The sequence below is a fragment of the Rhineura floridana genome, chromosome 1 (genome assembly GCF_030035675.1).
Source record: "Rhineura floridana isolate rRhiFlo1 chromosome 1, rRhiFlo1.hap2, whole genome shotgun sequence".
Lineage (NCBI taxonomy): Eukaryota > Metazoa > Chordata > Lepidosauria > Squamata > Rhineuridae > Rhineura > Rhineura floridana.
The window spans coordinates 318,513,611-318,541,570 of NC_084480.1; the positions used below are offsets into that span (position 1 = coordinate 318,513,611).

At 45.0% G+C, this 27,960-nt stretch overlaps 2 protein-coding genes across 2 annotated transcripts; both read right to left on the bottom strand.

Annotated features, from left to right (window-relative positions):
- Positions 1–8,237: 8,237 nt before the first annotated feature.
- On the bottom strand, positions 8,238–14,619 carry LOC133375459 (uncharacterized). The gene is made up of 2 exons (XM_061607066.1): positions 10,189–14,619; positions 8,238–8,310 (listed from the first exon to the last, which is right to left on the bottom strand). The coding sequence occupies exons 1-2, from the start codon at positions 12,322–12,324 to the stop codon at positions 8,272–8,274; spliced, it is 2,175 nt and encodes a 724-aa protein (XP_061463050.1). The 5' UTR covers positions 12,325–14,619; the 3' UTR covers positions 8,238–8,271.
- A 99-nt stretch (positions 14,620–14,718) lies between these two features.
- On the bottom strand, positions 14,719–27,469 carry LOC133375460 (lymphocyte antigen 6E-like). Its single transcript, XM_061607067.1, has 3 exons — positions 27,360–27,469; positions 16,777–16,893; positions 14,719–16,289 (listed from the first exon to the last, which is right to left on the bottom strand). Exons 1-3 carry the CDS (start codon positions 27,412–27,414, stop codon positions 16,084–16,086), a joined length of 378 nt encoding a protein of 125 aa, XP_061463051.1. The 5' UTR covers positions 27,415–27,469; the 3' UTR covers positions 14,719–16,083.
- Positions 27,470–27,960: the final 491 nt, after the last annotated feature.

Consider the following 27,960-nt stretch of genomic DNA (forward strand, 5'->3'; position numbering starts at 1 on the left):
AACTCATTGTTGCATACAAGCCCAGGAAAAAAAGCTGTTTTGAGGTGTGAATCTTCATGTTCAGATTTAAAGAGTTATATTTTATATATAGGAAGAATACAATATGCATGAAGGGTCCCTATGGTTCAAACACAACTAGCAATGAGACCTACAACTATGAAAACATACTTGTAATATACTCTAAAGAATGGGGTTTGGAAACCTTTAGCCCTCCAGATGTTGCTGAACTACAACTCCTATTTTCCCTGGCCATTGGCCATGCTTGCTAGAGCTGATGGGAATTGTAGTTCAGCAATATTTATTTTTATTTATTTATTATTTGATTTATATCTGGCCCTTTCTCCCAGCAGGAGCCCAATATCTGGAGGCTCAAAGGTTCCCCACTCCGCCAAAGAGCAAACATATAAAAAAGGAGGAGAAAGAACAAGAATACTAGTGTGGCGGCACCTACCCTGTGGAATTAAGAACATAAGAACATAAGAAGAGCCTGCTGGATCAGGCCAGTGGCCCATCTAGTCCAGCATCCTGTTCTCACAGTGGCCAACCAGGTGCCTGGGGGAAGCCCGCAAGCAGGACCCGAGTGCAAGAACACTCTCCCCTCCTGAGGCTTCCGGCAACTGGTTTTCAGAAGCATGCTGCCTCTGACTAGGGTGGCAGAGCACAGCCATCATGGCTAGTAGACATTGATAGCCCTGTCCTCCAAGAATTTGTCTAATCTTCTTTTAAAGCCATCCAAGCTGGTGGCCATTACTGCATCTTGTGGGAGCAAATTCCATAGTTTAACTATGCGCTGAGTAAAGAAGTACTTCCTTTTGTCTGTCCTGAATCTTCCAACATTCAGCTTCTTTGAATGTCCACGAGTTCTAGTATTATGAGAGAGGGAGAAGAACTTTTCTCTATCCACTTTCTCAATGCCATGCATAATTTTATACACTTCTATCATGTCTCCTCTGACCCGCCTTTTCTCTAAACTAAAAAGCCCCAAATGCTGCAACCTTTCCTCGTAAGGGAGTCGCTCCATCCCCTTGATCATTCTGGTTGCCCTCTTCTGAACCTTTTCCAACTCTAGAATATCCTTTTTGAGATGAGGCGACCAGAACTGTACACAGTATTCCAAATGCGGCCACACCATAGATTTATACAACGGCATTATGATATCGGCTGTTTTATTTTCAATACCTTTCCTAATTATCGCTAGCATGGAATTTGCCTTTTTCACAGCTGCCGCACACTGGGTCGACATTTTCATCGTGCTGTCCACTACAACCCCGAGGTCTCTCTCCTGGTCGGTCACCGCCAGTTCAGACCCCATGAGCGTATATGTGAAATTCAGATTTTTTGCTCCAATATGCATAATTTTACACTTCTTTATATTGAATTGCATTTGCCATTTTTCTGCCCATTCACTCAGTTTGGAGAGGTCTTTTTGGAGCTCTTCGCAATCCCTTTTTGTTTTAACAACCCTGAACAATTTAGTGTCATCAGCAAACTTGGCCACTTCACTGCTCACTCCTAATTCTAGGTCATTAATGAACAAGTTGAAAAGTACAGGTCCCAATACCGATCCTTGAGGGACTCCACTTTCTACAGCCCTCCATTGGGAGAACTGTCCGTTTATTCCTACTCTCTGCTTTCTGCTTCTTAACCAATTTCTTATCCACAAGAGGACCTCTCCTCTTATTCCATGACTGCTAAGCTTCCTCAGAAGCCTTTGGTGAGGTACCTTGTCAAACGCTTTTTGAAAGTCTAAGTACACTATGTCCACTGGATCACCTCTATCTATATGCTTGTTGACACTCTCAAAGAATTCTAATAGGTTACTGAGACAGGACTTTTCCTTGCAGAAGCCATGCTGGCTCTGCTTGAGCAAGGCTTGTTCTTCTATGTGCTTAGTTAATCTAGCTTTAATAATACTTTCTACCAGTTTTCCAGGGACAGAAGTTAAGCTAACTGGCCTGTAATTTCCGGGATCCCCTCTGGATCCCTTTTTGAAGATTGGCGTTACATTTGCCACTTTCCAGTCCTCAGGCACGGAGGAGGACCCAAGGGACAAGTTACATATTTTAGTTAGCAGATCAGCAATTTCACCTTTGAGTTCTTTGAGAACTCTCGGGTGGATGCCATCCGGGCCCGGTGATTTGTCAGTTTTTATATTGTCCATTAAGCTTAGAACTTCCTCTCTCGTTGCCACTATTTGTCTCAGTTCCTCAGAATCCCTTCCTGCAAATGTTAGTTCAGGTTCAGGGATCTGCCCTATATCTTCCACTGTGAAGACAGATGCAAAGAATTCATTTAGCTTCTCTGCAATCTCCTTATCGTTCTTTAGTACACCTTTGACTCCCTTATCATCCAAGGGTCCAATTGTCTCCCTAGATGGTCTCCTGCTTTGAATGTATTTATAGAATTTTTTGTTGTTGGTTTTTATGTTCTTAGCAATGTGCTCCTCAAATTCTTTTTTAGCATCCCTTATTGTCTTCTTGCATTTCTTTTGCCAGAGTTTGTGTTCTTTTTTATTGTCTTCATTTGGACAAGACTTCCATTTTTTGAAGGAAGACTTTTTGCCTCTAAGAGCTTCCTTGACTTTGCTCGTTAACCATGCTGGCATCTTCTTGGCCCTGGCGGTACCTTTTCTGATCTGCGGTATGCACTCCAGTTGAGCTTCTAATATAGTGTTTTTAAACAACTTCCAAGCATTTTCGAGTGATGTGACCCTCTGGACTTTGTTTTTCAGCTTTCTTTTTACCAATCCCCTCATTTTTGTGAAGTTTCCTCTTTTGAAGTCAAATGTGACCGTGTTGGATTTTCTTGGCAATTGGCCAGTTACACGTATGTTTAATTTAATAGCACTGTGGTCACTGCTCCCAATCGATTCAACAACACTTACATCTTGCACCAGGTCCCGATCCCCACTGAGGATTAAGTCCAGGGTTGCCGTCCCTCTGGTCGGTTCCATGACCAACTGGTCTAGGGAATAGTCATTTAGAATATCTAGAAACTTTGCTTCTTTGTCATGACTGGAACACATATGCAGCCAGTCTATGTCCGGGTAGTTGAAGTCACCCATTACTACCACATTTCCTAGTTTGGATGCTTCCTCAATTTCATATCTCATCTCCAGGTCTCCCTGAGCATTTTGATCAGGGGGACGATAGATCGTTCCCAGTATTAAGTCCCTCCTGGGGCACGGTATCACCACCCACAACGATTCTGTGGAGGAGTCTGCCTCTTTTGGGGTTTCGAGCTTGCTGGATTCAATGCCTTCTTTCATGTATAGAGCGACTCCGCCACCAATACGTCCTTCCCTGTCCTTCCGATATAGTTTATATCCAGGGATAACAGTATCCCACTGGTTTTCTCCATTCCACCAGGTCTCCGTTATGCTCACTATATCAATGCTCTCCTCTAAGACCAAGCACTCCAGTTCTCCCATCTTGGTTCGCAGGCTCCTAGCATTAGCGTACAGGCACTTGTAAGCAGTGTCTCTCTTCAAGTGTCTTTGGCACTTGTGGTTAGGCCTGTGGTAATTTTGCCCTTCCCTTCCCTTAATTCCCTTCCCTTAATTATTAGGCAGGCGCCATCTCTGCTATCCTTTCAGCGCCTTTTCAAGACTTTCCTCTTTCAACACGCCTTTTAAGTTGAGACCTATCCCAGTCTGCATCTGTTAGAATTGCTTGTTAATATGTTTTCTTTAATAATATGTTCTTAACCCTTTTTTAAAAAAATGTTTTTAATGTTGTTTTGTTTTAATGTAATTTAAGGTCTGTTTTTATGATGTTTTAAAGTGTTTTTAGCATTTCTGTTTGCTGCCGTGGGCTCCTGCTGGGAGGAAAGGCAGGGTATAAATCAAATAATAAATAAATAAATAAATAAATACTGCAGAACAACCAGTTAAAGATCCATTTCTACCAGTAAGGGGAGAGACACACTCCCTGTTCTGCCAGTTCCAGTGCATCTCCACCTCTCTCTTCTGCCTCTATTTGCTGTAAAACCTGGTGGGAGCCACTTAAGTGGGATTTTTTAAAAAATCAGCTTCAAAGAGATTTCACAACTGATTGGCAGATCAACCGATTCCCCCTCCAGGTGTGGCCAATGGAAACGCTTTGATCTGGTGACCAGTGTGTGTTTACAGCCTAAGTCTATTTTCAGATATGTCCCAATTAGTAGAAAATCCTTGGGAAAAGTTTTCTAAACAATCTTCTTTGTGGAGCTTGTCCTCTCAGCAGCCTCTCAACAAAAAGAGATCTGCTGAGCTAAAAGACTACTCATCAGCTGCTGATACGCAAGAGAAATTATTTGGACACATTCCCCAAAGAAGATTCTTTATAAAACCTTTCCCAAGGTTTTATTTTGTACTAATAAAACTGATTTTGTTGTCCACGCACTGGTAACCTCCAGGCTGGATTACTGTAATGCACTCTATGTGGGGCTGCCCTTGAGGTTGGTCCGGAAGCTGCAGCTGGTGAAAAATGAGGCGGCAAGACTGCTCACTGGGGCAGGGTATCGCCAACATGTCACCCCGCTGCTGAAAGAACTGCACTGGCTGCCCATTTGCTACCAGGCCAAGTTCAAGGTTCTAGTTTTGGTGTACAAAGCCCTATACAGCTCAGGACCAGGTTACCTGAAAGACTGTCTTATCCCTTATATACCCAGTCGATCACTGCGCTCTGCAGGTGAGGGCCGCCTGCAGATACCATCTTATCAGGAGGTCCATTTTGCACAACATAGGAAACGGACCTTTAGTGTGGCAGCACCTACCCTGTGGAATTCCCTCCCCTTGAATATTAGACAGGAGCCATCTCTGTTATCTTTTTGGCGCCTATTGAAGACCTTCCTCTTTCAACAAGCCTTTTAAATTGAGACCTTATCCCAGGCTGCTTCTGTGCTGGAATTGCTTTTGAATATGCTTTAAACCTTAAAAAAAAACACAACAATGTTTTTTAACCTTTTTTTAAAAAAATGTCTTCAAAGCTTTTTTTAAAAAAAGTTTTTAAAGTTGTTTTGTTTTATGTATTTTAATGTCTGTTTATATGATGTTTTAAAGTGTTTTTAGTGCTTTTGTTTGCTGCTCTGGGCTCCTGCTGGGAGGAAAGGTGGGATATAAATCAAATAAATAAATAAATAAATGGGACATACTTGAAAAAAGACTTAATGAGCAGAACGGGTCTATAACCAGTTGTTCTATAGTATTTTTCATTGTTTGTTCTTTGGAGTACATTACAAGCATATTTTCATATTTGTGAGTCCTGTTGCTGGTTGTGTTTGATATAGTAACACCAGTGCTTTTTTGTATGTGACAATACTCTGCAGCATGGAGTACTGGCACCTCTTCTTTTGCTGCCCATGTCTGCCATTTGAGGCCGGCATGTGGCACTTTTATCAAGATATGAGTACCGGCACCTCATTCTTTACCCAAAAAAGCAACGAGTAAGACCATTGGTCTCCAGTAGCCCCATGCTGGTGACTCTGACTGGCAGTGGCTCTCCAAGGCCTCCGGTCTTAGAGTCGCTTCCAGATTACCTGTTTATTGAGTATTCATTGTCCTGATTTGTTTGCACAAAGTGTGCGGGAGGTTATACAACCTCAGCTATTTGTGGAGCTTATCTTTTGATTTGTTTGCATGGAGTTTATATGATGTCACATCAAACAGTTGTTACTCAACACTTCCAGTGCCTTTATCCATCACAAGTCATTATGGGGGGGAGTGGTCTTCTCTTTTTCCAAAACCATTTCTACCACCAAGCTATAGTTCTGTTCCAAAGTTTTCCCGAGAGGTGCTTAATTACTTTTTTACATTTTCCATGTCCTTGTCATGATGTCACAGACACCACCCACAGAATCATTTGCCCAGCTGTCACGCTTCCTAACTTGGTATCGCCAACTCCTTCGTTACATAATGCAAAGCAACAATAAAAGTAAAAACATTTTGCAATTAAGCTGTTTCGTAAGGAATCTTCTGTGCCACACCATAAATATTGCAGAAGCTTCATCACAACTGAGAAGGGAATGCTGCTACTACGTACCCTAAGCTTGGCAGCGCTGTGGTAGGCTAAGGTGACATAACAAGTCATACAAGCTGTTGTGATTCACCCATTCCAGGGCCTCTTACATGATTCCATTATGAAAGTGGTGATACGAACACCCACAGAGCAGGCAGACACTCTGCCTTACCATTAGCGCGGCCCAGTGGAAGGGCGAGGAAGCAACACTTAATTTTTTAAAATTAGTGGTCCCAGGGCTCTGATGTGTCTTGCACCAGGCAGGAAATCCTGAACCCTAGAGGTAGAAGAGCTGGTTGAGCATCTGGGCTGCCTCTACAGCTTGGTTGGTTGGTTGGTTGGTTGGTTGGTTGGCTGGCTGGCTGGCTGGCTGGTTGGTTGGTTGGTTGGTTGGTTGGTTGGGCAAAATACCTGCTGCTTCGTCTCTGAGAATTCAACTCTTCCGCAGACCTTAAGTCACCCTCGGGCCCATCCAACAGAGCTAAACGCTGGAAGACTCAGGACAGACAAAAGAAAGTGCGTATTCATTCAGCACAAATTCATGGAGGATAAGGCTATCAATGGCTACTAGCCACAATGGCTATGATCTCCCCCCACAGTCAGAGGCAGCATGCTTCCCAATACCAGTAGCTGGAAACTGCAGGAGGGGAGAGTGTTCTTGCGCTCAGGTCCTGCTTGCGGGTTTCCCATGGGGGCATCTGGCTGGCCACCGTGAGAATGGGATGCTGGACTAGAGGGGCCCCTTTTGGCCTGATCCAGGAGGGTCGCCTTATATTCTTACGTTCTTAGCAGCCAGGCAGAATGGCATGTTCTTTGCTAAGGTAGCACATGCTTTGATTGGCTATGTAGTTTTGAGGAAGTTTTCCCTCTGCATGTTTGGTCATATATCCCTCTGCTATGCACAAGGACTGAACAAAGAAAAGCAAAACTTCTCCGTTTGTTTCTCCTCAAATTATACCGTCTTTTGTTCAGTTTGCTGAGTAAAGTGTTATCAGGACTTTTCTCTCTGGATTCCATCTGTGTCGTTTAACAGAAATTACTTGAAGGGCAGGAATTCAGTACTTACTTTGAGCCAGATTCAGTCTAAGAAATGGTTTTCAGTGCCTCAAAAATACATAATAATTACCACCACCATTACAACAAATTATCTGAGTATGCACAGAGTGCCTCTCAGGAGACTTTAAGTCCTATGGCAGCCCTTCTGCTTCGCTATCTGGGGATGAATGTCCCAGAGTTAATCAGCCAATGTCCTCTAATCTATAAAGAGCTGTGCCTACATTTTGTTTGATCTATTCACCTGTTTCTTCATTCCCCCCTGTGCCCTTAAGGATCCCTCTTTCTTTTCCATCCATTCCTGCTTTTATAGGATCTCCCAGCTGGCTATTCTGTAGCTGTACAAACAACAAACCTGTTTCCCCTCACTCAGTAAAAAGAGTTTCTCCAGTTACATAGACCCCCGAGGTATTACAAATTATAGGGCTCTATTATGAATGCCAGTGTGCTTCCAGACAGTTCTAGTGACTCGTTTAGGAAGACTTTCCACTGCGCACATGTTCCAAGGTCATTTGGAGCATTGCCCAGAGATTAATGCTTACTGCAGAGACGGATTCAGGACAGAGCTTGGCTCCTTTTGTTCTTGTGCACAACAATGCAGTACCTCTATGCACAACATTGTACTGGTGCTATGTAACGTTAGCGTCTGTCCTGCCTGTCCTCTCACTTAAACGGCTAAAAGAAACAATGCTTTGCTGTAGGAGTTAGACTAGATGACTTTTAAGATCCCTCCCATCTGTTACCATTCTATGTGAATGGTATTGGTTTGCCAGTTGGGTACTTGTAATGTAAAACAGTTCTTTCAATTGCATCATGGCTGCATCATTCCAGTGAACAGACCCACCTCAACAGAGTCGTTATTAACTTTATAGGCAGCCCATGTTTACATCCTCAAATTTTCCATAGAATTTCGCAATGCTGAAGCAATAGGAGAAGACTCACCTTTTGATATCTCCATATCTACACAATCCTGGAAAGTAAAGAGGAGTCATCTCCGGGTCTGTACCTGGTGGCCACATCTCTTCCAATAGCCCATAATAATATTTGCAGTTCTTCAAACTTTGAAGATGGCAAAAATGTATTAAGAAGGCTCACCTAAACCAGCATTCTGCATTCCATGGTGTGTTGAGAACCGTCTTCACACCTTCCATCAAAGTGTTGTCCGTAGCTCTGTTGCAGAGGCCTTCCTCTCAAAAGGAGCTGAGGTTGGTTAGTCAGTTAGTTAGATTTCCAGGAGACGGGCCAGCAGCAAAAGGGGCAGCTGTTTAGCAAAGGACCCATTATCAGACCACTTCTCCTTTGGAAGTTTCAAGCATCCCCCTTTTTTCAAGATGTTCCTTCCTTCCTTCCTTCCTCTCTCTAGGACTGTCAGAAATGAGCCAGAAAGAATGAGCCAAGTCAAGTCTGGTGGAGGGGTTAGAGTGTTGGACTGGGACCTGGGGGGCCAGGTTTCAAATCCCTGCTCGGCCATGAACTTCACTGGGTGACCTTGGGCAAGTCACAATCTCTCAGCCTAACCTACCTCACAGGGTTGTTGTGAGAATAAAAGGGAGAAGGAGCAGATCTATGTATGCCACCTTGAGCTCCATGGAGGAAAGGTGGAATATAAATGTAGTTTTTTTTTTTTAAAAAAAAGTAAGGACTCCTGTTGCCAGTCAAAATCCCAACCTGAAGCTTTTACAGCCCTTCACATTGAGGACAGCCAGTGGCCAGCCTGGTCAGATGGAATGGAGATGGCTTTGGTCGCCTTGGTGGATGACCTAGGCAGAGAACTGGACAGGGGGAGTGTGTCCCTGTGGTTCTGCTGGACCTCTCAGCGGCTTTCGATACCATCAACCATGGTATCCTCCTGGACCGCCTAGCTGGGATGGGACTTGGGGGCACTGTTTTGCAGTGGCTCCGGTCATTCCTGGAGGGGCAAACCCAGAAGGTGGTACTGGGGGACTCCTGTTCGACTTCTTGGCCGTTGGCCTGTGGAGTCCCTCAGGGTTCAGTTTTGTCCCCTATGTTATTTAACATCTACATGAAACCGCTGGGCTTGGGTCCAGGCTATTTGTCAGACCGCATCGCCCTCTATGTGCCTGCCCGGGCTCTGAGATCTTCAGGAGAGGCCCTTCTTTCAATACCTTCATCCGCACAAGTATACAACTAGCAAGGATACGAGATAGGGCCTTCTCGGTGGCTGCCCCTAGGCTTTGGAATTCCCTCCCTAAGGAGATAAAAATGGCCTCTTCCCTGCAGTCCTTTCGTCGACAGGTAAAAACTTTCTTATTTCAGCAAGCCTTTGATTCCGAAGGCGGCTAAGGATAGGCCCAAAAGGAGGTCATATTGCTCTTGCTTGTTTATTTATTTATTTATTTATTTTATTAAGCTTATATACCGCCCGACTAGCAAACAGCTCTCTGGGCGGTGAACATAAAAACATATACAATAATAAAATTACAGGATCTAATACAACAAGTATATAAAAGTACACCATCTAAAATAAAATTACAACATTTACTCAAATTAACTTAGATTAAAATGCCTCAGAGAAGAGAAAGGTTTTAACCTGGCGCCGAAAGGATAATAGTGTCGGCGCCAGGCGTACCTCCTCAGGGAGACTATTCCACAATTCGGGGGCCACCACTGAGAAGGCTCTAGATCTTGTTACTACCCTCCAGGCCTCCCTATGGGTCGGGACCCGGAGGAGGGCCTTCATAGTAGACCGTAGTGTACGAGCCGGTTCGTATCGGGAGAGGCGTTCCAGCAGATATCATGGTCCCGCGCCGTATAAGGCTTTATAGGTTAGTACCAACACTTTGAATCTGGCCCGGAAGCATATTGGAAGCCAGTGCAGGCGAGCCAGAACAGGTGTTATATGCTCAAACCGCTTGGTTCTTGTTAGCAGTCTGGCCGCCGCATTTTGCACTAGCTGTAGCTTCCGAACCGTCTTCAGAGGTAGCCCTACATACAGCGCGTTGCAGTAGTCCAAACGTGAGGTTACCAGAGCATGTACCACTGATGTAAGGTCCTCCTTACTCAGATAGGGACATAGCTGGGCTACCAACCGAAGTTGGTAGAACGCATTCCGTGCCACCGAGGCTACATGAGCCTCAAGTGATAGGGAAGAGTCTAAAACGACTCCCAGACTACGAACCTGCTCCTTTAGGGGGAGTGTAACCCCGTCCAGGACAGGGTACGTATCCACCGTCTGACCAGAGAAACCATCCACCAGCAGCATCTCAGTCTTATCAGGATTGAGTCTCAGCTTGTTCGTTCTCATCCAGTCCATTGTCGCGTCCAGGCAACTGTTCAGCACATCGACCGCCTCACCTGAAGAAGATGAAAAGGAGAAGTAGAGCTGCGTGTCATCAGCATACTGATGACAATGCACTCCAAAACTCCGGATGACCGCACCCAACGGCTTCATATAGATGTTAAAAAGCATGGGAGACAGAACCGAACCCTGCGGGACCCCATATTGGAGAACCCACGGAGTCGAGCAATGTTCCCCAAGTATTATCTTCTGGAGACAGCCCGCCAAGTAGGAGTGGAACCACTGCCAAGCAGTGCCTCCAACTCCCAACTCCGCAAGCCTCTCCAGAAGGATACCATGGTCGATGGCATCAAAAGCCGCTGAGAGGTCAAGGAGAATCAACAGAGTTACACTCCCTCTGTCTCTCTCCTGACATAGGTCATCAAACAGGGCGACCAAGGCCGTCTCAGTGCCAAAACCGGGTCTGAAACCCAACTGAAATGGATCTAGATAATCGGTTTCATCCAATAGCGCCTGGAGCTGGTCAGCAACCACTCGTTCCAAGATCTTGCCCAAGAATGGAACATTCGCCACTGGTCTATAGCTGTTGAAGTCCTCTGGGTCCAAGGAAGGTTTTTTCAGAAGTGGTCTCACCGCCGCTTCTTTCAGACAGCCAGGGACCACTCCCTCTTGCAAGGAGGCATTTATCACTTCCTTGGCCCAGCCAGCTGTTCCCTCCTTGCTAGTTTTTATAAGCCAGGAGGGGCAAGGATCCAGTACCGAAGTGGTTGCACGTACCTGTCCAAGCACCTTGTCCACGTCCTCGAACTGAACCGACTGAAACTCATCCAACAAAACATGACTAGACTGTGCTCCAGACACCTCATTAGGACTAACTGTCATAAAATGGGAATCTAGGTCCCGGCGAATGCATAAGATCTTATGCTGGAAGTGCTCAGCAAACTCATTACAGCGGGCCACCAATGTATCTGCCATGTCCTGTGGACCTGGATGGAGTAGCCCTCGGACGACTCTAAAAAGCTCCGCTGGGCGGGAGAGAGATGACTTAATAGTGGCGGTGAAATGTTGTTTCTTCGCTGCCCTCACCGCTCCTACATACAGCTTGGTAGAAGCACAAACCAGCGCATAATTGCATTTGTCGGGAGTTCGTCTCCAACTCCGCTCAAGCCGTCTCCTATCTTGCTTCATCGCTCTTAGCTCCGGAGTATACCAAGGAGCTGTATGAGCTCTACAAAGGAGAGGGCGCACAGGAGCGATTGTGTCCACTGCCCGGGTCATCTCTGCATTCCACAGATTAGCCAGGGCTTCGACAGGAGCGCCAGTCCTATCAGCCGGAAAATCCCCCAGAGCCCTTTGAAAACCATTAGGATTCATTAGTCTCCGGGGGCAGACCATTTTAATAGGTCCCCCACCCTTGCAGAGGGAGAAGGCCACTGAAAGTCTAAACTTCAGCAAGCAGTGATCTGACCATGACAAAGGGAGAGATGTAAGACTCCCCACATCCAGATCACTATCCCCATGTCCAGTAGTAAAAACAAGGTCGAGAGTATGCCCCGATGTATGTGTTGGGCCACTAACACGTTGAGACAGCCCCATGGTTGTCATGGCGTCCATGAAGTCCTGAGCTGCCCCAGACAAAGTAGCCTTGGCATAGATGTTGACATCCCCAAGTACTAATAGTCTGGGGGATCTCAACAATACCTCCGAGACCACTTCCGTCAGCTCAGTTAGGGAAGCCATTGGGCAGCAAGGTGGGCGGTACACCAAAAGGATTCCCAGTCTGTCCCTCTGGCCCAACACAAGGTGCAAACACTCCAGACCAGTAATTGCATGGACATGGTGCTTGGTGAGTGAGATGGAACTCTTATAGACCACAGCAACCCCACCTCCCCGACCCTCAGATCTACCATGATGCTGAACCAAATACCCCGGTGGGCAGAGCTGGGAGAGACTAACTCCTCCCTGCTCAACCACCCAGGTCTCGGTTATACATGCCAGATCGGCTGCCTCGTCCATAATCAAATTATTCTGATTTTATGAGTATAGTTTTTAATTATCAGAAACAGTTTAATGCTATTTTAAATTAGAGTTCATTTTTTAATTATATCTGTCTATATTTATTTACTTATGTATTATATGCTTTTAACTTTGGTAGGGTTTAATTGTATCTGTTTTTTATCTGGAAGCCGCCGTGAGTTCCAATTTGGAAAAACGGCGGGGTATAAATAAAGTTAATAAATAAATAAATAAATAACCCCCTTCAAAATCTGAGGATCCTTTACCACTTAGGGTGATGCTCTGAGTTCAATAAGTAGCTCTGGAAGCTCACCACAAGGGGGAGCTGTGGGCTCTGGGTTATAGCCTTAACAGCTCCTGGGAAGAAGAAAATGGAAATGGACTGCCTTCAAGTCGATCCTGACTTATGGTGACCCTATGAATAGGGTTTTCATGGTAAGCAATATTCAGAGGTGGTTTGCCATTGCCTCCCTCTAAGGCTGAGAGGCAGTGACTGGCCCAAGGTCACCCAGTGAGCTTCATGGCTGTGTGGGGATTTGAACCCTGGTCTCCCAGGTCGTAGTCCAACACTCTAATCACTACACCACACTGGCTCTCATGAGAAAAAGAGAGGGGGCAATTAATGGGTGCTAGGCCAACGTTTTGGCCCCAATAAATTTCATAGGATTGAGGAGGTTGAGGTAGCGTGAAAATGCCCTCCTTTGCAATAATCGGGGGGCGGGAGGGCAATTGCTAAAAATGTTTGTCTTATCTTAAGGTTAAAGATGAGTCGGCCAAGGGTTTTCCTTTGTTAGTTTTTTTAAACAACAAAAAAGTCTGACTGCTGATCCAACCTCATTCCTGCATGGAATGCCCTCCAGGAGTGACACAACAAGATGGGTTGTCATTTCCTGTGACATTCTTTGATGGGGGAAGGAGGGAGATGGCTTTCCCCATTGTGACTAATGGGGAAGGCAATCATTCACACACACACACCCAGAAGGCCTCTGGGAATGACACCACACGCACACACACACGCACGGACGCACGCACGCACGGACGGACGGACGCACGCACGCACGGACGGACGGACGGACGCACGCACGGACGGACGGACGGACGGACGCACGCACGCACGCACGGACGCACGCACGCACGGACGGACGCACGCACGCACGGACGGACGGATGGACGCACGCACGCACGGACGGACGGACGGACGCACGCACGCACGCACACAAGTACCAAGGTAACAATCCAACTCGATGCTGTGGTGGTGATCAACATTATTATTCATATATTTACATCTCATCCTTCAACTACATTACCAGGTTGGCCTTTGATAAAATACTAAAATCACAATAAATTAGTAACGCATTAAAACAATGTGTTTATAAAAACTCCATAGAGTCAGCAGCCTAATGAAACAGGTCAACACAGCAGGGGACGGGGAGAATAAAGAGGGTGTTTCATGAAATCTACAAGCCCCCTCCCCTTCATATTTAACCAAACCATCATCCCTTGGAGCTTTCTAATGACAGTAGCTAAAGAGGGCGTCACCAAAATGACAAGAGGACTGTTAATCTGAGCACTGATCCACATCCCCACGAGGGATGGACACATCTGTCCATTGTAACTTCTCTCTCTTCCTCATTTTTCCAGTCCTAAATTCAGCTGTCCACATTTACACATCAGTATGTGATTCGTTAAAAAAAAAAAAAGTCCGCGTGAAAATTCATCAGAATTTTAGCATGAATTTCTCCTAACATATATTTTTATATGCAAAATTGCTTAATATACACATTTTTTGCAATGCAACTTACTACACTGGAGTTTTGCATGTTCTTTTCACTAATCTGTGCTTTTCTGTGCACACTTTGCCCCTAGTATATGCATTTTGGTACGCATCACTCAAATGGAGAACTGCATTACAAAATTCAGAGGAGTGCGAATTTCAAAGGATGGCTGTGTTTCCATTCAGATGTTGTTTCAGAAAGTGCAAATTAGGTAGGTTCACCTTTGAAAGTGAACTGAATCACATTTCTCCCCAACCCTAATGTCCACTCACCTACCCTCTGCCTGCAGCTGCTTTTCCAGTCTAGCCATCTGCCAGCCAGACTCCAGGCTTAGGGTGGGAGACTTCCTTTCTTTCAAGACTGCTGCTCTTCACCTACTTGCGTCTTGCTGGCAGCCCTTCACCCCTGGCCCTACCTCTGGTCTGCTGCTGGTGCCCAACCATCAACACCCCCTCCCAGCCAGGATTCCACCTTCCACTAGTAGCCATAGTAGACTCATCACGGCCTCTGTGGCCCAGAGATTAACCTTCATGCTGAAAGAATATCTGTGGTGCTACATGTTGAAAAAGAATAAAAGAAAGCCACAGACTGGACAAAACCAAAAATCTTTCTGGTGTGATTTGCTTTTGTGTAGAACAACAGGATCGTTTATTGCATTTAGCATTGATAATACAAACTGCATCTTCACCCCCAAAGTGACCAAATTGCTACATAGGTTAAGACAGGCCCAAGAGAAAGAAAGGGGGGGGGATGGAGTTGTTCAGGTGTTCTTGTAAAAGACATGGGGAAGCATGGACAGGGAGTGTCATCAGGAAATTGCAAAGCTGTCAGGAAAGTAAGGCTATTTAAGAGAAGGCATTCCAAAAGTAAAAAATCCCATGTTGGAGTACTAAATTGGAGGAACTGGCCAAAGCCAGCAGAAGAGAGGAAATGGAGTAACCTCAAAAAGGGCCTTGCTCAAGAAGAAGGGAACACACACAGCATTTGTGCTTTCCAATGGGAAGATTTAATGAGGTTCCTGCCTGACTCTGCAAAAGAGTTATACGTGATTCAAAAGATTCCAACACTTACATCTCTTGGTCCAACAGAAGGTACTGTCTGGACTGGACCCCATTCCAGATTATATTTGTGCCTGTTCCTAGGGCCTAGCTCTTCTCCAAAGTAACCTTAACTGGTCCTTCTGTTTTTGCCCATTAGAGGGCAGTGTTCTTCAACTGGAAAGTGCATTGTGATTTCCTCAAGCATTCCATATTAGGACTCATTTAGATGACTGACATGTCCCACTTTCAACCTGAAAGCCAAGCTGGTGCCCTTCAGATATTTTGGACTATAACTCCCATCAGCTCAGCCAGCACGATGGAGGGTACCAACTTGGCAAAGGCTGCACCACAACCTTGTCAGACAATGACATAGATGGCAGCTCTCCAAGATGTCAGACCTGAATATGCCAAGGGTTGAACCTGGGACTTTCTACATGGAAAGCAAGCACTCTACCGCTGAGCCGCAGCCAGAGAGGCAATGGGAATCTGAACCTATAGGCGGAAGCAGAAGAAAAAAGCCAATAAGAAAGAAGCAGTTTTGCATAAGGGCTGGGGGTGGGGAGAGAGATAAAGACACAACGAGCCATTCTACACATAAAGACAGAAATGAGATGGTTGGATTTTGGACCACACCACTTTGGAATATATTTGTGAATGTTCCTCCCCCATAAAATGTTCCCCTCTGTTGTGGAAACCCTGTAGTACGCTCATTTACATAGTGGCATGTAGAGAGGAGCTTTGCTTTTACATGGAAGAACATCCTCCATCATCCTCATGGGTAGCAAAACAGAGAGAGAGAGAGAGAGAGAGAGAGAGAGACATTCTGCATCATGCCTAGAGCAGCTCTCAGTGAAGCCAGAATTAGGCCTTGCCAAAAAAGTGGGATTAATGCCTCCCATGAGCAGCTAGAGAGAGATGCTTAGTGATCTGTATTCCCCACCCCATCACAGCCCTGCCTGGAGGATGTAGGCAAAGCTAGCGAGTGTCGCCATGATCATGATGACGTAGCTGGCTTTCACATTGCCGGCAGCACCCTTGTTGCAATAGTTAGTCTCGCAGCACTGAGCCGAATAGCCGAGTTTGCCACCCTTGATTTCAAAGTTGGTTGGGCACTGTGGAGCACACCATTTGTTGATGGAAAAATTGTCACCTGAAAAACAAAAGAATTTAAACAAGCAATCAACACTGGTCTGGAAATAAATGTCATTGCGGTAAGGCTGGCAAGAGGTACATTTATCCCTGGCTTAAACAGCACAACCCTAACTATCTCTACTCAGAAGTATGTCACATTGAATTCAGCGGGGCTTACTCCCAGATAAATGAGTTTAGGATTGCAGCCTTAGAAAGTGTGTTCTTGTTTTATAACTGCAACATTACTATAAAAAATGCAGATGGCAAACACCATTATCAAAGGAGCATTCTTGTGCTTCTCACACATATGAGGGGAATGCCTTAAAGGTAAAAATGTAAAAAGATGGTGGCCATTACCTAAAAGCAAAAACATTGTTTTGCCCACAGGGAAATCTATGCAAAATTCATTAACAGAATCCTCAGTTCCACCCAGTGGACATGCTGAGCACTGCCTAGTTTTCTCTCCGTCTTCCTATAAACAGACCACCAGTTACTCTGACACTTACCAGGGCCTTGGTTATTCACTGCCACACAAAATCTGTCCATGTCGGAACACTTAACAGTGTTTGTACACTCTGCATGGGATTTTGCATTTTCACACTTGTAACAGTGCAACGAGGAAGCTGCAAAAAAAAAAAGTGAAGGATTTTACGTTGCTATAGCAACACATTTCCCATTGAACTTTCTGTTGGATACAGTTAAAGGTGCCAGCACCAGAACTTGGCATCCTTGGGCTGCTGGCAGGGCCCCAGACCAGTGGCAGTCCCCATTACTTACACCTGCCCTGCGACCTCCTTCATTAACAACGTTTTCTGGACTGGTGCTCCGAGCAGCTGGATCACTCTGGGGTATTGCGGGAAATTTAAATCCCAGCCACCAATTGATTAGAGCCAGAGTGGGGAACCTCTGGTCCTCCAGATGTTGCTGGACTCCAGCTTCCATCAGTCCCAGCTGGTGTGGCAGGTGGCCAGGGATGATGGGAGTTGGAGCCTAACAACATCTGGAGGCAGTGATGGCTGATGGCCCCGTGTCAGTGGGGCAGTGGAATCCACTCCAGGTTTTAGTCTGAACTTTCAAAGAGCTGTCCGAAGTGCTGATGGTCCTCTAAAGTTCGGACTAAAACCGGGAGTGGATTCTTGGTTTCACTGACACGGAGCTCCTGCTGGGAGGAAGGGTGGGATATAAATCAAATAATTAATAAGTAAATAATAAACTGAGCCACCAGCCACCATGGTCTGGAGGGCACCAGGTTCCCCATCACTGGTTTAGAGTTATATTGTCTGGATGGTATTCAATGTTAGTCCTGCTCAGAGTTGAAATTAATGGACATGGCTAACTTAGGTTCATTACATTCAATAGGACTACTCTGAGCAGGACTTAATTGAATACAATGCTCTGTCTCTGAACATGATGGTGCCCTGTAGCAACCATGGCTAATAGCCACTGATAGTCCTATCAGCCCTGAATTTCTCTAATCCCCTTTTAAAGCCATGCCATCTAAACCAGTAACTATCACCACCACTCTTGGTGGCAGTGAATTCCACAGATTGAATTATGTAAAAAAGTCCTTTCCCCCGGCCTGTCCTGAATCCACCATCCTCCTGTCAAACAACTCCTTTTTGCAATCGAGAGCACAGCTTGGCAATCCCTTCTGTTCCCCAAGATTGTTTTCCTCATCTGAGGTTGTGTTTTGGGTGGGGTGCCTCCCTTCTTTTTCAGCTCAGAGATGGTAGGAAGATACTGGCTGATCTTGAGATGCCAGTGGGTGTGAAGGGCCTCTTCCATTAGGGAGAACGTCATAGTGTCTGAGCTTTGTAGAGGGAAAGAGTCTAGATGGGTGCCAGCAGGGTGGAGTTGATTGGCTGAGGCGATGCTGTCAAAAAGTCGCAAGACCAGTCCATTAAAGGCAGTCGCGTGAAGAAATGCCAACTGGCAAGGAGAACCAGACCTTCGACAAGCATCGTTTCAGCTTTTGCCTTCCTAAAGAGGTGACCCTTTGACACAGTCCTAAGCAAGCCTTCTTGTGTGCGTTCCAAGGCCAGCTGTGTCGTTTCAGTGCAATCTTTGCCAACCTGGTGCCCTCTGGATGTTTTGGACTACCATTCCCATCAGCTCCTGCCAGCAAGGCCAGATGGGAGCTGTGGTCCATCTGGAGAGGCCTTTTCTCTGCTCCAGGGTTTTATTGGTTAATTTGTGTTTCAGTTTATACATGGACATAATGGTAGTCGTCCTTGGTAAAATAAAATATTAAAAACAGGCTTCAGGCCTGGTTTTGGCACAGAAACAGCCTTGGTTGCCCTGTATGATGACCTTTGTCGGGAGAGAGACAGGGGGAGTGTGACTCTGTTGATTCTCCTTGATCTCTCAGCGGCTTTCGATACCATCGACCATGGTATCCTTCTGGGGAGACTGGCTGAGTTGGGAGTGGGAGGTTCTGCATTGCGGTGGTTCCGCTCCTACTTGGCAGGTCGGCTCCAGAAGGTGGTGCTTGGGGAACATTACTCGGCACCCTGGACTCTCCAGTATGGGGTTCTGCAGGGGTCAGTGCTGTCCCCCATGCTGTTCAACATCTACATGAAACTGTTGGGTGCGGTCATCCGGAGCTTTGGAGTACGTTGCCATAAGTATGCTGATGACACACAGCTCTATTTCTCCTTTTCATCTTCTTCAGGTGAGGCTGTCAATGTGCTGAACCAGTGCCTGGCTGCGACAATGGACTGGATGAGGGCTAATAAACTGAGGCTCAATCCAGACAAGACTGAGATGCTGTTAGTGGGTGGTTCTTCTGACCGGATGGTGGATGTCCAACCTGTTCTGGATGGGGTTGCACTCCCCCTGAAGGAGCAGGTTCGTAGCTTGGGGGTTCTCCTAGAACCATCTCTGTCACTTGAGGCTCAGGTAGCCTTGGTGGCACGGAGTGCTTTCTACCAACTTCGGTTGGTGGCCCAGCTACGCCCCTATCTGGACAGGGATAACCTGGCTTCAGTTGTCCATGCTCTGGTAACCTCCAAATTAGATTACTGCAATGCACTCTACGTGGAGCTGCCTTGGAAGACGGTTCGGAAACTGCAGCTTGTGCAAAATGCAGCGCCAGATTTGTAACAGGGACCAGACGGTCCAAACATATAAAACCGATTCTGGCCCGCTTGCATTGGCTGCCTGTATGTTTCCGAGCTCAATTCAAGGTGCTGGTATTGACCTATAAAGCCTTACACGGCTTGGGACCACAATACCTGATGGAACGCCTCTCCCAACACGAACCCACCCATACACTATGTTCAAGATCAAAGGGCCTCCTCTGGGTGCCTACTCCGAGTGAAGCTCAGACAATGGCAACAAGGGAGAGGGCCTTCTCAGTGGTGGCCCCCAAATTATGGAATGATATTGGTGACGAGGTGCACCTGACGCCAACACTGTTATCTTTTCGGCACCAGGTCAAGACTTTCCTCTTCTCCCAGGCATTTTAGCATGTGTTCTATATTGTTTTAAATTTTTAAGTTGTGTTTTAAATTGTTTTTTGAAAGATGTATTTTAAATTGTATTTGTTTTTGGTTGTTGTAAACCGCCCAGAGAGCTTCAGCTGTGGGGTGGTATACAAGTTTAATAAAATAAATGAATAAATAAATAAATAAATAATGATGATGATGTCTGGAGGGCACCAGGTGGGTGCAGGCTGTTTTAATGGATGTAGTAATCCAAGGTGAGCCCTCCAGATATAGTTGGACGACAATTCCCAGCAACCCCAACCATCATTCAGTTTCAGTGCATGATCCTGGTTTGTAATATCAGTGGAGGGTGGTGGCTCCAGGTCAGTGGGGCAGTGGAATCCGCTCTGGGTTTTCCCAGGAGCTGTTCAAGGTGCTGAAACCTATAGCAGAGCTCCTGGAAAAGCCTGGCATGGATTTCACTGCCCCACTGGCATAGAGCTACCACCCTCCACTGTCTAATATCGTAAGAGAGGCAGAACTCCTCTTTATCCACGTCCTTTACTCATGTATAATTTTATACACTTCTATATTGTCCCCACCTTAAGCATCTTTTTTCCTAAACAAAAAAACCCTCAACACTTTGGCCTCATGGGGAAGATACTTGTGTCTGTTGATCGTTGTGGGTGCTCTAACCCAGCCTTCTGAAACCTCTGGCCCTCCAGATGTTACTGGAAGGCCCGCAGCTCAGTGGTTGTGGATTTGCTTTGCATGCAGAACATCTAGGTGGAATCCCCAGCACCTGCAGGTAGGGAGGGTCCCCTGCCTGAAACCAGTCAGTGGCTGCTGCCAGTCAGTGTAGACCATATTGAGCTGAATGGAGCAACAGTCTGACTTGGAATAAGGCAGTTGCCTATGGTTCCTATGATGCAGAGGTGGCTAATCTCTGGACCTCCAGAACAGGGATGGATGAATCTGTCAATTTCGGTTCTCTCAGATTCTAATTTTTCCAACCTTAAATTTATTTATTTATTTAAAACATTTCTATGCCGCTCTATCTTCCTGGAAAGCTCAGAGCGGCGGACAACTCTATAATAAAAGAACATAGACCGAGAATACCTTATAAAAGCAAGACATACACCATAGATACAAACTTATAAGATAAGATTAAAATAGTAAAAACTGTATACAATACAATAAACACATAATTACTCCATAATCTCTCGTGGTCAAGAGATTTCCTATTCCTCAGTCCAGGTTAAATGCAAGACGCAAAAGGAACGTCTTGACCTGGCGACGGAATGCTGGAAGCGAGGAGGCCAACCGGACCTCTATTGGCAGGGAATTCCAGAGTGTAGGGGCGATAACAGAGAACGCCCTATCTCTGGTTCCTGAAAGATGAACTTGTGAGGTTGAGGGTATCCTAAGGAGCGAATTATCGGAGGACCTGAGAGAACGGGGGGGGTTCATAAGAAGACAACCGATCGGACAGATAGACAGGGCCCAAGCCGTGAAGGGCTTTAAAGGACAACACCAGCACCTTGAACTGAGTCCAGAAGCAAATTGGCAACAAGTGGAGCTGTTGCAACAGGGGGGTTGTATGGGCACGAAATTCAGTTCTCCATGTTTCTGCAGCTATATGTGTGTTTTTTAACAACAATAAAGACATGCTCATGAAAATTCATCAACACTTTAGTGTGAATTCCTGCAAGCAACTTTCCCCAACATAGCATATTTGCATATGTGTTTATATGAACACTTTACCCTTATATATGATTTTTAAAATCTCTAAGCAGTTTACTTTTAATAGTATACCATTTTACAATATTTAGAAGAAATTGTATATTTAGAAGAAATACATTGGGAGTATATTACTAAATATTACGAAATTTAACAATAGTGGGTTCTATCCATGGCTAGTCCTATTCAGAGGAGACCCATTGCAGTTGAAGGACATGACTAATTCAGGTCCGAGAGCCAGTGTGGTGTAGTGGTTAGAGTGCTGGACTATGACCTGGGAGACCAGGGTTTGAATCCCCACATAGCCATGAAGCTCACTGGGTGACCTTGGGCCAGTCACTGCCTCTCAGCCTCAGAGGAAGGCAGTGGTAAAACCACCTCTGAATACCTCTTGCCATGAAAACCCTATTCATAGGGTCGCCATAAGTCGGGAGTGACTTGAAGGCACTCCATTTCCATTTTCAATTCAGGTTCATTACTAATTCAGTGGGTTTACTCTGGGTCAGGCTAGCAGTGGATACAACCCAGAACATTGAGAAGATTCTTCCAATGGGAGGTCCAATCACAGTTCTCTAGTTAGGCCCTAAGGATTTCACTCAAGGGGAAAGCAGCCCTTGTTGGTTTTCTGCCAGTCCCAAAGTAGCCCTGCACACTGACAGACTGACACACACTGAATTCAACACTGGGAACACCTTCCCAAAGAAAAAGGTGTGAGACAATCCAATGACTTGAGGCTCTTGAGGACTGGTGGGTTGAGCAGGTTTTTCGACCTTTACCTTATCAAGGGAAAACAGCTTCAAGTCTGGGCAAAGAGGAGAAAGCTCTGGAGTTGAAACCTCAATTAAGAACAAATATAGGGACATAGAAACCTGCCTTCTAGTGAGTCAGTCTCACTGTTCCATCCAGCAGCTCTCCAGGGTTTCAAAAGGGATGTCTTCCAGCTCTACCTGGAGCTGTTGGGGTTTGAACCTGGGACCTTTGGCATGCAAAGCAGAAGCTCAACCACTGAGCTATGGCCCTTTCAGAGTGTTGCTGGAACAGGCCAGTGAACCATCGAGTAATGCTTCCTGTTTTCAGTGGTGGCCAACCAATTTCCTCTAGATGCTAGGCATGGGTGAGAATTTCAATTCAGTTCGCATTTCAAGCAGAATTTATCAAATTCACTATTTCCAAAACAATATAAGCACCGAAACACAGCCATCCTTCGAAATTCGCATTGATTAGAATTTTGGGATGCAGTTTGCCAACTAAACAATCAATCAATCAATTTCCTTTATTTGCATATAGCCATAGGCCGTTGCATCATAAAAATAACAGAATAAAAACAATCAGACATGATTTGGCACAAAGGATTACAAGAAAACGTTTTAAAATCAGAAGACTTAAAACTTGAGTACGTCACCAAGTTGGTTTCATAGGGAGTTTATGTACGCTGCTCTAAGCTTTTTAGCAGCGAAAGCAAAATTAGCCACTGCAATTGTGACCTGCTTGTTATTGTCCATTAATAACTCTATTACTAATTTTGCATTGGGAGACCCCCTGGTGGAACTCAAACAAGAAGCTAAAAATTTTTCTCTGGGGTGCTGATATAAGGGACATAAAAGCATATAATGGGCTAAATCTTCAGGGACTTTACAACCAAAAATACAGAGGCGTTCAGCGATCGGGGTGCCCTTATATCTGCCCTCTAGAATAGCTGAGGGCATGGTTTGAAACCGCAATTCTGCAAAGGCTCTGCGCAACTGAGCACAGGTCAAACTGGTAAGATAAGCGGCCGGGGCGTGGTTAAGTTTAATTTGAGGGAACCAGAGGGAAAAAGAGGCTGCCACAATTGATGCTCTATCTTGATAGGCATCATGATTAAAGATCCAATTGCGTAACTCAGATGGATTAAAGTTTGAGAATTTGTCTAGGGTGAGGTCATAGGTTGTTAGTAATTCAGTAAATTTTGAGGCCCACCCTCCCACACTCTGTGAATCATGCCAACAAAGTTTTGTGAGGGGAGAGTCACCCGTGGAAGATGTTCTTTTCCAATATCGTAGGAAAGCTAAATCAATCCGAGCTGACAGAGAGGGTAGACCAAGTTCCGCTCTTATATGGGCTGATGGGGTACTTCTGGGGAGGCCCATTATTTGTTTCAAGAATGTATTTTGGAGGACTTCAAGGCTAGCTTTTTCTGAGTGACCCCAGAGCTCTGAACCATATAGGATTTTAGGGAGGAGTTTGGCTACATAGATTTTTAGCATTGGGTTAATAAGTTGACCACCACGAGAATAGAAAAATTTCCTTAATTGGCCACTGGACCTTGCGGCCAGTAACTTAGTCGCCTCCAATTGAGGGCTCCAACGGAGTTTGTTATTGAAACATATGCCTAGATATTTAAATGTGTTGACCTGTTCAAGTGGTTGGCCATTTAGAGACCAGCTGGATTTAGACCTACTATATTGCCCACATATCATTATTTTAGTTTTAGAATAATTGACATATAGATGATGGGCCTCACAATACTCCTCTAATCTTAGCAACATTCTTTTTAGCCCGATTTTATTTTGAGACAGCAGGACCAGGTCGTCAGCATAAAGCAAAGATGCTATCTTCCTGTTCCCTACTGAAGGGGGAAAGAAGTCAGGGGAGGCCATTGTGGGAATAAGATCGTTAATAAAAAAGTTGAACAAAAAAGGGGCCAACAAACAGCCTTGCTTAACACCTCTTCTAACCAACATTTACAAAAATGCATCTATTAGGGGAAAGTGTGCATAAAAATGAATACATGAGTGACAATAACATGCAAAAAGGCATGAAATGAGGAGAAATGGCTTGCAAAAATGTGTGCCTTTGTCAAAATTGCCTACAAAAATGTGCTTATATGGAGACATTTGCACTAAAATGGTGGAGAATTTTCATGAGGATTTTTTTTAAAATTGCAGATTGCTGTAGAAATGTAGAGAACTGAATTTAACATTGGAAAAATGAGGAACTGAGAGAACCGAAACAGACGGACCTTTCCATCCCTACTAGATGCCGAGTATGGCGAACCAGAGTATGGTACATGGCCTCTGAACTTGCAGTTTCAATTTAGCTGCCGTGGTCATTAACTTCACGATCTAACTCTATCCTACTTCACGAGCAGGGTAATCTATCCTATCCAGTTTGTCCTGTGGGAAAGACCCGCTCGCACCAGGAGTCAAAGTTCCTTGATCAGTCTTTGGTCTGGTGCAAAATGAATCATAGAATAGTAGAGTTGGAAGGGGCCTATAAGGCCATCAAGTCCAGCCCCCGGCTCAATGCAGGAATCCAAATCAAAGCATTCCCGACAGATGGCTGTGCAGCTGCCTCTTGAAGGCCTCCAATGTCGGAGAGCCCACTACCTCTCTAGGTCATTGGTTCCATTGTCATATGGCTCTAACAGTTAGGAAGTTTTTCCTGATGTCCAGTCGAAATCTGGCTTCCTGCAACTTGACCAGCCTTCCTTTTCAAACTGTGGAGGTTGCTCGATGGGTGAGAATGGGGGATTACCCCACCAGTCTCAGTCTGCCCTCAGCCAGTCCCCATCAGAATGTGGACAAAACTAGCATTAGTCGGCTCTGCCTGCCATTGGCTGTCTCCAACCTAGATTTGGGCTCTGCTTTCCGCCCCACCAGTCTGCATGAGCAACAGCTACCAAGCTAAAGAAATATTTGAATCCAGACAGATAATTGTTTTTTAAAGAGCTGATTGTTGTTTGGGAGACTTCAGTTCCCATGATGGTGTACACACCTGTGATCGAAACAGTCTTTGAGAGTCAGGAGCCACTAGTTTATTTATTTATTTATTATTTGATTTATATCCCGCCCTTCCTCCCAACAGGAGCCCAGGGTGGAAAAGTTCTTACGTGTGATTAGCAGTGTTGTATGACTAGAGCTGGATTGGGGCCAGTTTGCTGAAGCCAGTGAAAGTGGGGCAAGCATCAACACCCAGACATGTCCCGATGCTTCTTTCAAACCAACTACAACCCTCGGGGGCGGGAGGGGCAACACACAGCGCCCGACTCCAGCTTTGCCTGCCTGGCTCACACTTTTGTTCCTTCCCTGATGGATTGCATGAAGCTCTCGCCAAACCCCATTTGAGCACTGAAGCTGCTCTATAAAATGTCTGCACCTCTGGGATGAGCCACTGTGTGCAGAAGAGCAAGGAGGGATGCACCCACAAAAACTCAAAACAAAAAGAGGGGACCCTCAAGGTGCCACGCCAGCAAATGGCAGGTGGTTAAGAATAAGAAAGCATGCAGGATGTTGTTACATTATAAATTATCCATATTTACTATGAGCGGATATATGTATCAAGCTTTTTTTATATTTCAGAATTCACTCTTAGCTGATTTTGATGTTTATATATATATTTGCAGATTGCCCTTGACGTTATCACCTGAAAAGCACTGGGCTTCAGTAAATATTTTGTCCTGTTCTCAACCTCCTGCTGTTTGCTGGTGTGGCATCTTGAGGGTCCCCCTCTTTTTGGTTCAACTAGTGTGTGCAGAGACATCACAACGGCACATTGCTCTTAGGAACATAGGAAGTTATGTTATACTACTGAGTAAGGCCACTGGTCCATCTCCCTCAGTACTGCCTTCTGAATGGGAGTGGCAATTCCAGGTTTGAGCCTGGGGACGTTCCCAGCCCTACCTAGGATCGAACCTGGGACTTTCTATATGCAAAGCAGATGCTCCACTGCTCAGCTACATGTGCCTTCTCCATATTACAATCTGCAGCGGCAAATCACGCATCCAGTCAAGACTCAAAAGCCTGTTTCATCCACCCTGAAATGGGTTCTTTTGATTCATCAACCAGAAGAGGATCAAGATAAGCTGGTGACAGCAATGAGCACATAATGTCTAGCTACTGTCATTAAATTAAGGGCCACTTTTTAAGTTTTGTATATTTTTTAGATTTAGTTTAGCAATTCTGTTTGCTTAGGTGTGCTTATGTTTGTTTGTACTTTGTAAATAAATTGCAGTGGCTTCTGGCTGATGCATCTATCTGTCTATCTATCTAAGTCTGTGACTATCTCTGGACTAGCTTCACAATAACCACTGTTCAGCAGCAGAGCACTGGCTAGCAATTTAAAAGCCTCCAGCTTCAATCTCCAATTAGATGATCTTTAGATAGCAGGCCCTGCCCAGAGAAGAAATTACTTGACTGATGGACAGTTGACCATTCTCACTTAGTATAAGGGAAGTGCTTTGGGAGCCTGTGTAACAGGTTAGTAAGCAGAGTCAGAATGAATGAATGAATGAATGAATACTGTACATATACGTTGTAAGATTGGAAATGTTTCATTCCAGGAGCTCTCAAACAGACCAGTTGCACCTAGAGATGATGGACAAATGTCATTTTTGGTTCTCTCAGTTTCTAATTTTTCTAATCTTAAATTCAGTTCTCCACATCTCTGCAGCTATTTGCAAAAAAAAAAAATCTTCATGAAAATTCATCAGCAATTTAGTGCTAATTTATCCTAATTAACTCAATTTAATATGGAGTTTCCCCTAATCCATACATGTTTGCAAGCAGTCTCCCCTAATACAATGCATTTCTGCATGTCATTTTCACTAATGCATGCAATTTTGTACACATCGGTTGGTTGGAGAACTGCTTCACAAAATTCAAAGGCGTGCAAGTTTCAAAGAATAATTGGGTTTCAGTTTACATATTACTTTGAGAAATGCAAATGTGATCGTTCCTCATTAAAATGCAAATAGAATAGTTACAGTGTATGGCAAAAGAACTGAGAATCTAAAGGACTTCCAAAACCTGTTTTCAGCAGCTCTCTCTCCTGCAGCATCTCAACAACAGGTTGTGCTCCATGCCTGCAATTATCCTAAAAAGTCCCTTCTCTACATCATGCCATCGTTTGGCTAACCCCAAGGGATCTCTTGCTGCTACACTCACCTCTCTCCACACAGAAGGCTGCAACGACCAAGAGCACAACAGTGAAAGTCTTCATCTTGATGAGGTCTTGCCAGCTTGTAAAGAACAGGCAGCAATTCTGATATTATATGTCACCCACTGAGGGCGGTGCCGTGAGGGAGAAGCACATGATTGCTCAGAAGTTTTCAACGGGAAATCCACGCAGTTCATGTAGTAACCTGCATGAATTCCACCCCCCACCCCTCTTTTCATGGCCTAGGATGTGAACGGAATACCACTGAAAGCCAGAGGTTTCTCTGGGCCTGTTGAATGCCACACTGTTATTCAGAACAGTTTGACTCAGTAATGGTGTTTTTTTAAACTGGGGTGGGGAACCTTTATTTATTTATTTATTTTATTGTTAAATTTTATTTATACCCCGCCTTTCAGCCAAAGGCCCTCAAGGCGGCTTACAAAGAAAAATAAACAAAAATAAACACAGGTATAAGAATACAATAAAAACAATACAATTTACCAAATTTAAATTGTTTATTTATTTATATTTATTCGTCGCTTTTTTCCCAAAATGAAACTCGAAGCGACTTACAAAAAAAGGAAAAAAAATTCAATATATAAACAGAAT

Coding starts and splice junctions, on each gene's coding strand:
- LOC133375459 (XM_061607066.1), bottom strand. CDS start 12,324: ATGGACGAGGCAGCCGATCTGGCATGTATAACCGAGACCTGGGTGGTT. Junction 8,311..10,188: donor CACTCCCCCTAAAGGAGCAG/GTTCGTAGTCTG, acceptor TTTGCTAAACAG/CTGCCCCTTTTGCTGCTGGC.
- LOC133375460 (XM_061607067.1), bottom strand. CDS start 27,414: ATGAAGACTTTCACTGTTGTGCTCTTGGTCGTTGCAGCCTTCTGTGTG. Junction 16,894..27,359: donor AGCCTTCTGTGTGGAGAGAG/GTGAGTGTAGCA, acceptor TTTTTTTTGCAG/CTTCCTCGTTGCACTGTTAC. Junction 16,290..16,776: donor AGTGAATAACCAAGGCCCTG/GTAAGTGTCAGA, acceptor TTTGTTTTTCAG/GTGACAATTTTTCCATCAAC.